General features: G+C 46.1%; 1 protein-coding gene across 1 annotated transcript; it reads left to right on the top strand.

Annotated features, from left to right (window-relative positions):
* The first annotated feature begins 7,619 nt into the window (after window positions 1-7,619).
* On the top strand, window positions 7,620-9,134 carry LOC117865682 (uncharacterized). The gene is made up of 2 exons (XM_034749909.2): window positions 7,620-8,697; window positions 8,850-9,134. Exons 1-2 carry the CDS (start codon window positions 8,058-8,060, stop codon window positions 8,927-8,929), a joined length of 720 nt encoding a protein of 239 aa, XP_034605800.1. The 5' UTR covers window positions 7,620-8,057; the 3' UTR covers window positions 8,930-9,134.
* The last annotated feature ends 4,321 nt before the right edge of the window (window positions 9,135-13,455 follow it).

The following is a 13,455-nucleotide window of genomic DNA, read 5'->3' as shown; positions in this document are numbered from 1 at the left end:
TGAAAAAAAAAATTGTTTGGAGCTCAAAGCTTGGAAGTTGCACTGTCTAGAGTTCATTGTCTAAACTGAATGGCAATGACCATTCCCACTCTGAAGACCGTACATTAAGACAGTGAACATTGGATAATACTACCTGCATACTGTTGCATACTGAACTTGTACGTTCAAACTGCAACTACAACCTGATTCAGAGTTTGTACAAATATTCAATGACACAACAACCATCTGGTAAAAAAAATTGTTTGTAGCTCAAAGCTTGGAAGTTGCACTGTCTAGAGTTCATTGTCTAAACTGAATGGCAATGACCATTCCCACTCTGAAGACCGTACGTTAAGACAGTGAACATTGGATAATACTACCTGCATACTGTTGCATACTGAACTTGTACGTTCAAACTGCAACTACAACCTGATGCATGGGCTATCTCTTTCACTTTCAGTAGTCTGAACCCTGGAGTCCGACTCTCAAGACAGTGAACATTGGTCTGACGTTGGCTCAAGATTTTGATGCACTCTATATGTAAATGATGGGCATCAACATGCAGAATGGGATCTATGATACATAGTCAACAGTTGAAAGTAGCTCTTGGTCAAGACAAATTCGGTTTTTTATATTTGATTTACATCTCAAAGTTTGGAAAGTGGCTGTATGAAAGTGGCTGTTTGACTGACCAAACTGAATGCACAGCAGCCCTTCGTTGACGAGGATGCCGTCCGCTGCCCACCTCCGAAATCTGCGGGAGCCCCTGGGCGTCTACGTCTTCTTCGTAGAACGCGAGGACAGCACGGCCGTTGCTGCTCGTCTGCGCGGAACCACCCCAGGGGTCGCGGCGTCGCCGTCCTCTGGGCGTTGCTTCCGGCGGGACAGCGGCGTCGTCCTCCCCTGGGCATCGTGGGCGTCGTCCTCCCCTGGGCATACGACGGCAGAATTGGAAACTGCAGTTCCAGATGCAAACGTCAAACGCACGGGAGAAAAAAAAAGAGACGCGGACGGAGGGTCAGTCGAGCGCGCGGGACGCGCGGGAGGCCGGTGCGTGGAGGGACTCGGGTACAGAATAGCTTATTCTGTACCCTGGGGACCGAATAGCGGAGGCATATATATATATATATATATATATATATATATATATATATATATATATCCACTTGTGGACATAGAGGTCATATTTCTATCCATTATCTAAAGAAATAGACCTTTGTGATTTTTTGGACTTTCAGATTATTATATTGGTCGAGCCCATCTAAAATCCAACAGGATGCCCGTGCTTTTGAGGTGCAGTTCAGCAGTTTTGCACGCTGCTTTGATTGCAACCTAACTTCTTATTTGCTTGCGTGGAATGCCAAACCAACTTCAATCAGTGTACAGCAATAGTACCTCTGCAAGTGGAACAAATAATGCGCGAGTTGTAATCGTACTAGTGACTACTGTACAGCTAAATAAGAACAAATTTGTTGGACTCAATTAAATGGTAAAGTACCATCACAATCGTCATTTACCAGATTTCAATGCCCACATAAAATGAGCATGCTGACCAATGATTTCATTTGGGGCAGCTACCTTGCTTGTGAGATGGCGAAACAACACGGCGAATTACCTAGCAAATATAAAGGACAACACCGGTGCAAAATGATATCCCGTTGGTAGTCAAATCTCAGTATCTTGCTCCAAAGGACTGAGGAAGATTTATACCGTGTAATTCTCATCTAGATTCTAAGGGGACGTTTGTTCCCACTATGGACTAAAATTTGGATTGAAATGTGTACTTTAGTTGGACTAAACACCCAAACACTTGGACTAAAAGTAGGACTACAGCCTTTAGTCCTTTAGTCCACAAAACTGGACTAAAGGGGGTTGGGGACACCCCTACCCCTCATTTACTATCGGTCCCCCCCTCCCCGAACCCTCCCACCCCCGCTGCCGGTTGCTCCCCTACCCACCAGCCGCCTCGCCGTCGGCCTCCCTTCGCTGCCCCCGCCGTCGGCCTCCCCCCCCCTCCAGCCGGCCTACCTCCCGCCGTGCAGCCGCCGCTCCACGAGTACTTGGCGGCCGAGGCGTGGTGCCGCGACGAGATGACAACAATCATGGTAGGGTCCGCGTGAGAGGGGAGCCCAGCGGGGCGGCGGCGGCGCTAGCGGGGAAGGGGCCACCAAGCGGTGGGGGCAGTAGGGTCGAGTAGGATCGGCGAGGCAAGGGTGGGGTCGGTGGGGAAGAGGCAGAGGAGGTGCCGGCGAGGGAGGCGGAGGTGGCGCTAACCCGCGCTCTGCACTCGTGGAGCCCCGGGATCTTGGCCGGGCGGTGGCATAGAGGGAGGGACGGAGGGAGGGTGGCGTGGAAGGACGGCGGGAGGTGGCACGGAGGGGTGGTAGGGAGGGAGGTGCTAGAGGAAAGAGGGAGGGCGGTGGCGCGGAGGAATGGCGAGCGGTGCGCAAAGGGGCAGCGCATGGACGGTAAGGAAAGGAAGAAAGGGAGGCCGACGGCGCGGAGGGGTGGTAGTGAGGGAGGTGCCGGAGGAGATGGGCGGTGCTTGGTGACCGGAGGAGGCAGCGTAGGGATAACAAGTGGGTTGGGAATAAGGATAAAAGGGTCTTTGTTTAACAACATTTAAGTACTTTAGTCCACTTTAGTCAAGGAACCAAATAGCTACTTTAGTCTACGGACTAAACTTTAATCCATGAACCAAAGGAACCAAATAGGATCTAATTTTGCAGATTCAGTACTTTAGCAAGATGTTTTTGATTAAAAAATTTCACGATTTTCTAAATGTCCAAGACCTCCACTAGTATTTTAGTGCTGGCAGCTGCGAGATATGCTCACACGACGGCCCCTACTATAAATTTGGGCTGCTAAGCGTGTCACTGGTTTTAAGGCTGACTGCACCGCGGCGATCTGCAAAGGACGCGGTTAAGGGGTTGGCTCACTTGTCAGAAGGGTCGGTTAAGGGGTTGGCTCACTTGTCAGAAGGGTTTGTCAGAAGGGTTTTTACAGGCGCTGGAGGACATGGATGTTGCCGCCGCATTGCCTGTATCACGCCCGGGAGAGAGAGAGTGGGCAGCGGCGGGGTGGGCGGGGCCCGTGGTAGGCGAAGAGAGAGCGTAGCGTAGCGGGGTCAAACGCTGGGTATCCAGGTTTCCTGTAGCGAACGCTCCAGTGAAGATGGGGATAGCGTGCTGCGGTGCAGTGCATGCACCTCTATCTTTCCAGTTGAGGCATCTTTGCAGACTCCGGGTGCGGATAGTCTAAGAGGCTTTCTTCACCTGTTCGTGCCACTGCAAAGATATTTCAAATGTCAAGATATTTTTCAGGGCTTCGTAATAAACAAGTCCTAAAATTACTATATGTCGACAACCGGTCACCAAATTAAAATTCTGAAAGCGGTACTGTAATCCTAGCCTATTGGAGTACTATTTATAGAATTTATTACTGCAAGCCCAACTATCTGGCCACCTATAATTCTTGGTGATGCCACTGAAAAGCCAATTCTTTGTGTAAGGAGTAGGTGGATTGAGACAACGAATTTCATTGGCGTTGAAGGTTTGTCTCAACTAGTACATACATTATCTCTCTCGAAAAAGAAAGACACGTACATAATCTCAAAAGTTGGAACTTGGAAGAAAACACGTTAAAAACATTGGCAAAACTCCTTTGGACAGTTTGGAGCCGTACTGTTTGACACCATGGTACAATTCAATAGTCTTTTAAACTCTTTGAATTTATTGATTGTTACATACTCCCTCCGTACTCAAAAAAGTCGACGTTCTGGGTCTTTGGCCCGTTTTTACAAAGCTTGACGTTGTGCCATGGCAGGGTGAACTTTGGACTGGATTGCCCCTAGCCGACACCGCCCGTTCGCTTCGATTGCCCGTCCGGCCGTCCGCCCGTCTTCACTCCCCATTAATTGCGTCGCCTCGATTCACGCTGGCAGCTGGCTTCAGCACACTCGCCACTCCTTCATTTGCCTCAGCACGATCTCCCATAGCACGCTCGCTCCTTCATCTTCCTCTCCACGCTCAACTCGCTATTAGAGTTCGTTGCTGTTCCTTGCCGCCACGAATGGATCACTCGCGCCGCACGCTCGCCATGACGCTCGCCACATGCTAGCCGGAAGCGCGCCGCGCGCTCGCCGCTCGCTCGCCTGTACGCTCGTCGCAGGGCGCTCGCCGCGTGCTCGCTGCTCGCCGCGCGCTCGCCGTCGCGGCCTCGTCGGAGTCCGTTGCGGAGGAGGTGCTCGCCGTCGTGGCCTCGTCGGTGTTCGCGGACTCGGATGAGACGTTCGCGGACGTCGAAGAGGTGCCGGACTCCGTCGAGCAGGTCGCGGCCTCCGTCGACATGGTTGCAGACTCAGTCGACATGGTGCCCGACTCCGTCAAGCCTGACTCCGTCGAGTCTCTATGCCCTCGCTGTGGCACGTTCCACGCTGGCGGTGTCTTCGGAGAAGCTTGCTACCAAGCTCGCCGGAACGCACGCAGGTGTGGCCGTTGTGGACTTCTACACGAAGATTACGATATGCCAGTAAAGTGGTTCCATCTAATGGACAAATTCGATTGCGAGTTCTATATTCCTGATGTGGCCAAACTTGAAATGGATGGTACTAGAATCAAGTTGACTGATGACATTTTGAAGAAGGTGGAAGAGCATATTAAGAAGCAGCAAACAAAGAGCACTAAGGTACAGTACAACATCTCTCAATTTGGCCATTGCAAACCTAAGATACACTCATCTAATAATTTGCATAAACTTGCATCTTCTAATTTGTTACAGGAAGACTAGCAAGTGATTCGGCTAGCAATGAAGCTTCACAAGGGATTTGCAATGGCAGCCTCTTTTCCCTCTCTAGTGCTTGTTTGTTCATGCGAGGAATCTTGATTTTGTTGCAACCTTTTACCTTCATTGCTTCCTTCAAAACAGTTTGTAGTGTGACAAAGATCCTATTTGCTTTCTTTGGACAGTACTCCAAAAATGCCTACAAAAAACAGATTATAATGAGTAGAGTACTTTAGTTGTTCAAGATCAATTTAATCAATCGAATGGATGATCATTTACCTCTTGCACTGCTGGAATTAGATCTTTAATTGTCTTAGCATCTTTCTTGTATTGAATGGCTTGAATAGCTCGAAAAAACCCCAAATCTAGAATGTTAAAATCTGGAGAATTGGGTGGTTGACATATAAGCCTAATGTCAAACCCATCTTGCTTTGCAACCGCACAAAAATGAGGATCATCAACTTTTAAATGAGATGGAGCATTATCTTGTTGAATGAATATTGGCTTGTTGACATCTTCTCTTGGCCACTTTGCTCTAATTGCAGGCAACACTCTATTTATCATGAAATCTCTTATCACATCCCTTGTGATTGATTGAATTGGTTTGATTACTTCCTCTCCACGAAGACGGTTGTGGCTTCCTCTAATAGCTTGTTCAAAATTGACTAGTGGAAAGCAACCTATTTTGCCATCAAACACACATACTCCATTTCTAAATCGTGGCCGAGCACATACACATAAGAACATGATCCTAGGGATGTAGTTCTTGTTCTTGCAAAGGCGGTGTGGTTCATCTTCCTCGGGTAGCAAGTAGTACCTCTCTGATTTTTGAGTGAGGTAGAACCACTTCTCATCAATAAACACAAAGTCAAAGAAATCCTTGAACTTTGGATCATCAAGCAAACCTTGATCAATCATGTCAATGCACCACTTCAACCTAGTCTTCTTGTTATCATCAGTGAGGTAAGGTTTGATGCTACTAGAGTGGCGCCTAATGAAACCCCTTTTCAAATACCTTTGTATCCTAGATTTGCTAATACCAAGTTTACTAGACACATCTTCTATGGTCATACTTTGCTTGAGAGGAATATCCCGCAACTTTTCCAAATCTAGAGGGATTGCTTTGCGGCCACTTCTACCTTTCTTTAGATTAGGAACCACGACCGGAATGTTTTGAGAAAGTTGGTTTTTACCTTGCCTCCATATGCGCTGAACTGATCTAATTTTTACTCCAAATTGGTTAGATACAATTGTTGTATCATGGTTGCCTAGTTTCCCATTTTTGCTTCTCATCAACAATGCTTGATACACTGGTTGTCTAACACGATCAGAATAGTCATTCTTCGGTTGGTGTAGTGGAACGGGAGCATCACCATCTTGTTCTAGCAAAACGAAAAAACAAGCTTTTTAATAGTGCAAAGTAGTCACGGCATGATGTAGTTAAAGGAAAAAACCAATCATTTTAATAATGATAACAACAAGCTTATTTACAGTCCAAAGTAGTCACGACATGATGTAATTATAGGGAAAAAACAATCATTTGCATGGGGTGCTGTTCATATAAATGAGAAAGGTTGCCGTGTAGGCACGGCATGACTAGTAAAAAAAACAGCTCCAAATTAGGCACGGCATGACTAGTAAAAAAACCAGCTCCAAATTAGGCACGGCATGACTAGTAAAACAAAAAAACAAAGTGAGAGGACTGTACCAGTGAGGTTTTGTACGTAATCAAAGTCAACAGCTCCAAATTCATCTAATGGTAAGTTCAAATCTATTCCTGTTGAAAAGGAAAGACCACACTTAGAAAGGAAAATAATTTGCATGGGGTGCTGTTCATATAAATGAGAAAGAACAAACTGAGAAAGACACATTACCGTGGTTCTCATCTTCCAAAACTGGCTCGTTGAGATCGATGGGAAGGTTGCCGTTGTCATCTTCTTCCAAACGAACATTTAGATCAAAGGCAGGGAAAAAAGCACTCATTGCTCGGTTAAGTGGGCAGAGAAGATGGCAAGAATAGATGGTTGAGAAAGAAGGAAAGAGAGGCGTTTAAGCAAGCAAGCAAATGGCGTGGAGAAGAGAGAAAGCAAGTTGCCGCATAAATAAGCCAGTGGCGTGGAGTACAGGCAACTCAAACGTCGGTCTTCTTATTCCAAACGAGCGTGAACCATCAGCTATCCGAGTGCGCAGGCAACAAACGAAAATGAAACAAGTGCCAAACGAAAATGAAACAATTGCCCCGCGCGCATGCAAGACTGCTGTCCGCGCCAAGCGAAAATGCAGGCGCCAAGCAAAACTGCTGTCCGCGCGCGCCACGCAGGGCGAACAGTGCCACGCAGCGGACCATGCACTCGGAAACAAACGAAAATGAAACAAGTGCCAAACGAAAATGAAACAATTGCCCCGCGCGCATGCAAGACTGCTGTCCGCGCCAAGCGAAAATGCAGGCGCCAAGCAAAACTGCTGTCCGCGCGCGCCACGCAGGGCGAACAGTGCCACGCAGCGGACCATCGCCATGCAAAATGAAGTGGGCAACAAAAAAGGTGGGGCAGCCGGGATTCGAACCTGGGGCGCAGCAATGCAGGCTCCGCGCACTAGCCAATTGAGCTGGTTAACTTTCTCGTACAGAGAGCAAGCGCAACCATATTTATTAGAGGCAAAGAAGGAAAACTAACCCCTAATTAATCACTCCTTGGTTACCACAATCCTGTCCTAAACGTCAGGTTTTTTGGGTATGGAGGGAGTAAGCCCGCATCTAATTTATTGATTGTTATAATTAATCAGTTCCAGATTCGTTCCCTGCCTCCAAATTAATGCGCTGTTTGTACAAGCATTCTGATTTCTGAGTAAGGTTCTTGCCTGTGTTATTAGATTTTCATTAAATAACAATCTATTGCTTCTATGCTGATTTTGGCTAAAAACTAATTTAAGTGCATAGCCATGAATGGTCCCGAACGCGCACCGCCGACGGTCATGGTTAACGTCCCTGCATGGCTACCATTTGGATGTAGTAAAAGAGGCGTGTAGCCAGGCCATGGGACAGGTTACACACCCCTATTTTTGGGTTCTTGTTTCTCCTTGGTCACCTTGATATTAGGGGGAGCATCACCTCCCCTCTCTTCTTGTCGACGTCTCCCCCTCCCTCTCCTTCCTCCAGCACCAGCGGCAGCTGTCGGACCACGACAGCTGCTGTGAAGCACAATTTTCTTCAGGGGAGGAGGAGGAAAGGAGACGACGCCACGTTTAAGCCAACAATTTCTCGTCAGACCGCAATAGAGAGCACAGCGATAGAAGCCATGGGCAGCAACGGTCGAGAGCACAGGCGTGGCGTCCCACGCCCGCCGCCATTATCACTTTACAGGGACTGGGAGGAAGAGGAGGTCGTCAAGGCCAGCAGGCCCACGCTGTCGTCGCCGGTCCAGCCGACATCGACCGCGGCGGCGGCCGGCAACACCAACAAGAAGAAGCTGACCAAGCAGCTGTCCATGAAGGAGACCACCCGGGAGGTCAAGTGGGAGAAGCGGCGGCGGCAGATACAACGGCAGAGGAGCAGCATGGGCCTGCACGAAGCCGACGATAACACGGCCGCCGGTGGCGGAGGTGCCTGTCCCGGCGACGGCGAGGCAAGCTCGAGCACGGAGCGGGTGGCCAAGCGTCTAACGGACGAGGACCTCGACGAGCTGAAGGGGTCCATGGATCTCGGCTTCAGGTTCGACGAGCAGAAGGGCGGCCAGGACCTCTGCGACACTCTCCCCGCCCTCGATCTCTACTTCGCCGTCAACCGGCAGCTCTCCGAGCCCAAGATGCGGTGGTCTACCAGCTCGGCGCCGTCTCTATCGGCGACCAAGTCGTCACCCAACCTGTGCGGCACGCCATGCCCGGGTAGCCCTTGCGCGCACTCTAACCCCATGGACTCGTGGAAGATTTGCAGTCCAGGTAATTTGCAATTTTCATTTTTTTTTGCAGTTTCTTACTATATACCGTGAAATCCAATCTCTAAGACGTTCATTCGGAATCATCTATCTTGGCATTAAATTGTAATATTGTATTGATTCTTTTCTTTTCCTTTGATGGTTTTGATGCAACAGGTGACAACCCTCAGCTTGTGAAGACAAGACTTAGGCACTGGGCTCAAGTAGTGGCTTGTTCAGTGAAGCACTCCAGCTGATCGTCACAGTGCCCTAGCTATGCACTCTTCTTCGATACCTACTTGTACAAGTGATTGCCGCGTTAGATCGATGGCGATGGAGAGAAGTCGTGACCGAGTGATACCTACATTACAGAGTGTGACCAGCCGGTTCCTCTGATGCCCATGGTAAAATTGTTGTGTATAGATTTAGCATACGCGTGTTGGCAAAAATATACATATTCAATGATCCGTCCCTGACTGCAAGGACAGTTTCATGGCAAAATCTTCCCCCTCGCACGAGAACTACCTACCATTCCGCCGATTCTTTATTATTGATGCAATAGGGATTTTATTTCTTTTGATTCTTGTTGTCAAAAACTTTAATTAACAATTTAAGTATCTAAATAACTTTAAATTTTTAAAACAATCTTGTTGAAACCTACAATTTTGGTACAAATTTCCATTTGAATCTATATAATTTTTTTTATAAATTTATAAAAGAATAATAAAATTCAAATTGTGAACGCGAGAAAGTACTTGAACCGATGCAGACACCAGCTCAAAATAAAAGCAACAGATAGCTCAAAATTAATCCATGTCGGATCTTGTTAGGAACCGACGCCTCGTAAAAAAAGCCAGCACCATAGTTTCCAAAGTGGAAAAAATTGCATGCAGTCGGGCTGCAGACGGAGCGCCCTGCAGTCCGTCGCCCGATACCCTCCGCGTGGGATCGGATGGAGGCACCCTCGCTCGGCTCGATAGTCCCTGCCTCATTGACGTGTGTGCCGTCCGCGTGGTACTTTCTGTCCGCGGCTCAGCTCGGCTCGCTCATCGTGCGTCCACCACGATCCTTGCGATCGGTTGTGCTCTTCAACTACCCCGGCAACGGCACTACCATGTCCATTCTCTCCATTGTTTCTTTCATTCGTTCATTCGGTGATTCCACAACAACAATTAGCAGATACAAACGTCAATGAGCCAATTTGTACAGGCGAATAATGCTGTTACATATAATTCCCAAGTGCAGAAAGCCCGGAACACAGTGCAAATGAAAATAACAAATAATGTTGTTACATATAATTCTCAAACAATATAAATGAGTTACATGACTGATATAGATAACAAATATATGGTCCCAACACAGCACAAATGAAAAATAAAATTCTATGTAACACAACAAGGTCACTTGTTTTCTTGATTTGGCATTCCATCAAAATTTAATTTCTTAACAGCAGGCTGTAATGTTGCAACTTGATCAACTCCAAGTAATAGATTTGTATATCCTCCTTGGATATACGGAACTGTAAAGTTTGGCATATCCTTCTTGGGTCAATGGAGCTGCCATGGAGGAAGATTGTCCGTACACATTATTTGCAAAGTTTGGCATTGTGCTGCTATCATCAATGGTACCATCGTTAAGATCCTGTACGATAGAATATGAAATTGTGTATAAAAAGTTACATGTAAGCAAATATAATATGAAAAGTGAATATATTCCAAATCATATGACTTACGATAAATTTCTCTAGGTCAGCATCTTCACATCCTTCATATCTATTATTTGCTGCATTTATTGAATCTTGCCCTATATTAAAAAAAGAGAGAGGGATGCTAACTAGTGCTACAAGATTAAACGGTGGCTAGAGAGTCGTTTGTTTAAAAAAATATTGTTTTTTACTAAGAGTAAATTGCATCCACCATACACAACTTATTGTATTGTATCAGTTTAGTCCAACAAATTACAAAACCTGCAAACAGATGTATAAAGTTATCATGTACCACTAGTAGAGAACTCACCTTCCATGCACCCCATTTTGTCCCGGTTTAAAGTTGGCCCCGGACAAAAGGTTCACCAACCGGGACTAAAGCTCGGTCACTGATGCGGGCTCACCAACCGGGACCTTTTATCCTGGTTGCAAAGGCTAGTGGAAAAAAAGACGCTGAGAGGCCTTTTATCCCGGATTGAAACACCAACTGGGATAAAAGACCCCCTTTTATCCCGGTTGGTGTGGGGGTCTTTTATCCCGGTTGGAAATCCAACCGGGATAAAAGGGTCCCCACGAGTTAATACAAAAAGATTGCATCCCCTATATAGTTAGATGTGCTGTGTAGGTGGGATGGCAAGGAAGCTACGCACGAGGCTGGAGGTTGTGGGTTCGAATCCCACGCAGCGCGCACGCCCATATTTTGCGTGAAAAATCGCATGACTTGTGAATTATACTTGTGACTTGTTAAAAATCGCGTGTGGGGGGCCCTCCCAGGAATTTTTTTTTGCAGCGCCTGGCATCACTAGTAGAGAATTGGCCTTTAGTCCCGGTTGGTAGGGTGCATATCTCCCGAAAATCCATCCGGGATAAACCAACCGGGACAAAACGGGGGGTCTTTAGTCCCGGGTCTTTCAACCAGGAGTAAAGGTCACCCTTTAGTCCCGGTTGGTGTCACCAACCGGGACTAAAGGGCCTGCCACGCCAGGCGCGGGACAGGCCCTTTACTCCCGGTTGGTAAAAGCAACCGGGAGTAAAGGGTTACCCTTAGTCCCGGTTGGGTTTCCCAACCGGAAACCCAACCGGGACTAAATGGCGCCCTGCATGGCACCTGAAATTTTCATGCATGCATCACGTACGTAATACCGCGGCCCTTTTGTTAACCTTTAGTAGTTGAGATTTTTTATAGAATGAAATCAACTAGTATTTAAACGAATGAAATTTGTAATTATACAATTACTATATATATACACAATTCATATACACAATTCAACTAGTACAAATCGATCATAATTAGCGCATATTATATATATAAATAAATCAAAGTATATATCTACAATCTTCCCGTCGAGGTGTTGCTGATCGGAGTGTCTAATTGTCGTCCATCATAAGAAAATTCTCCTTGTGGATTTAGCACCTCATCCATTAGGAATCCAATGAGACCTTCACATATTGCTGCTACTCTTTCTTCATTCAAGAGTCATTGTAGAATATTTAACATCTATAATTTGGAAATTTGTGAATGTTATACGAAAAAATAAATATAAGGAGCTAGAAAATAATTAACTAGTGATAGTTTTATTTTACGTACTTTAAAGTTGTGAGGCGTCATCTTTAGTCCCTTGGATTCCATAAAACTGTGCATGTGCTCACAGATGTAGTAGCCACATAGATTATTCCCGGGTTCCTATCTTAAGCACTTCAGTGCGGAAAAAAATAAGTTATGAAATATTCGTGTTATACAATGTAATAAATGTGCAGACTTCATACATACCGGGAAGTCTGTGTTCCATGTTAGTTTTTCTTTGAATGGACCTTTGTGTGTCCTTATGAATTGTTTCCATGCGCTGCGGGTTAGAATAATGAATGATATAGTATAACAGGGATAAAATTTAGGAAACAAACTTTTGCATAGAGATAAAGGTCTAGAATGATTACAAGCCTAGCATGTCTTGCATGTCTTGGTACTCCACCGGATCTTTCCTCAATGAATCGAAGACAGTGACGTGGCTTCTTTCAGGCTCAATTATAATAAGGATCTAGTGGAAGCTGCGTACGTAAAATGTTCATGCATATTAGAGCTAACTAACATGTAGAGATAAGGAAAAAGACATCGAAAGTAGACGGTATACACACACTTACTTGAAGTTGTATGGAAGTAGTATGAAATCCTTGAATGTTTGTTTGTCTAGGAAATCGTATACTTTCACCAAGGTTTTTTTCGGCGCTAATTGTATCTGTTGTTGGTTAACTACAGATGGATCCATGAAGCCTATATGTAGGTACGCCTCTCGTCGGCACATCTGAATTAGCATCCTACGTAAAATGGAAGACGAAGTTAGTACGGTGACGCACGCCAAAATTTACACGTAGAGATAAACGGACACTTACAGAACCCAAGCGCTGATTAGAGAGACGTCCAGGGCATCATGATGGTACACTTCGTATATATTCTTGAAGTCTAGCCACAGCACTTTCTCACCTTCGTCGTAAAAATCTATCGGTTTTACCTTCAGGCCGAGCATCTCCCTCGAGTCGGTGGATGCCATCATGTACCATTGATGGAATGCATACATCGTTGTTGATAGCTTCCATACTAGATTGGGCCTTACAAGAGGTTTGCCTAGCTCATAAGGCCATCTCGGCTCAGGGGGCGGTGCAGTTGGCGTCTCAACTTGCCCTAAGAATTCATCAAGTCCCAGACCTGTTTCTTGCATGAATTTCAATACTTCTGCTTGTTGATCCAAGGGCATTGCTGCTACCCTTTGAGCGTCTTTTTTTGATAAATGGCTGAGGTCGGGGACAGCACCACTGGAAGATGACTTTCTTTTCCTTTTGTCCTTTTCATCAGCCTTTACTAAAGCCCGTTCATAGTTTGATAAGAGTGGTATCCTTTTCTTGGCTCCTTCTTCCATCCTGATAAAAAAGTTTAAATCTCTTCGATTTACTGGCGGTGGCTCCATCTCCCTTGCTTTTTTTTCTTCGGCTTGTTTCTTGAACCACTCACTAGCCTCTCGTTGGATTTCTACCCACTGTTCCGCATGAGTCATTGCCTCCCAGCATTCCTTACGAGTCACTTCA

Source organism: Setaria viridis, chromosome 7 (genome assembly GCF_005286985.2).
Source record: "Setaria viridis chromosome 7, Setaria_viridis_v4.0, whole genome shotgun sequence".
In the NCBI taxonomy this organism is placed as follows: Eukaryota; Viridiplantae; Streptophyta; class Magnoliopsida; order Poales; family Poaceae; genus Setaria; species Setaria viridis.
Note: the sequence above shows the minus strand (reverse complement) of the source record. Positions and strands in the feature narration are given on the sequence as shown.

Excerpts from the sequence above, each read along its gene's own strand:
- LOC117865682 (XM_034749909.2), top strand. The coding sequence starts at position 8,058 with ATGGGCAGCAACGGTCGAGAGCACAGGCGTGGCGTCCCACGCCCGCCG. Across the intron at positions 8,698-8,849 it reads GTGGAAGATTTGCAGTCCAG|GTGACAACCCTCAGCTTGTG; the intron begins GTAATTTGCAAT and ends TTGATGCAACAG.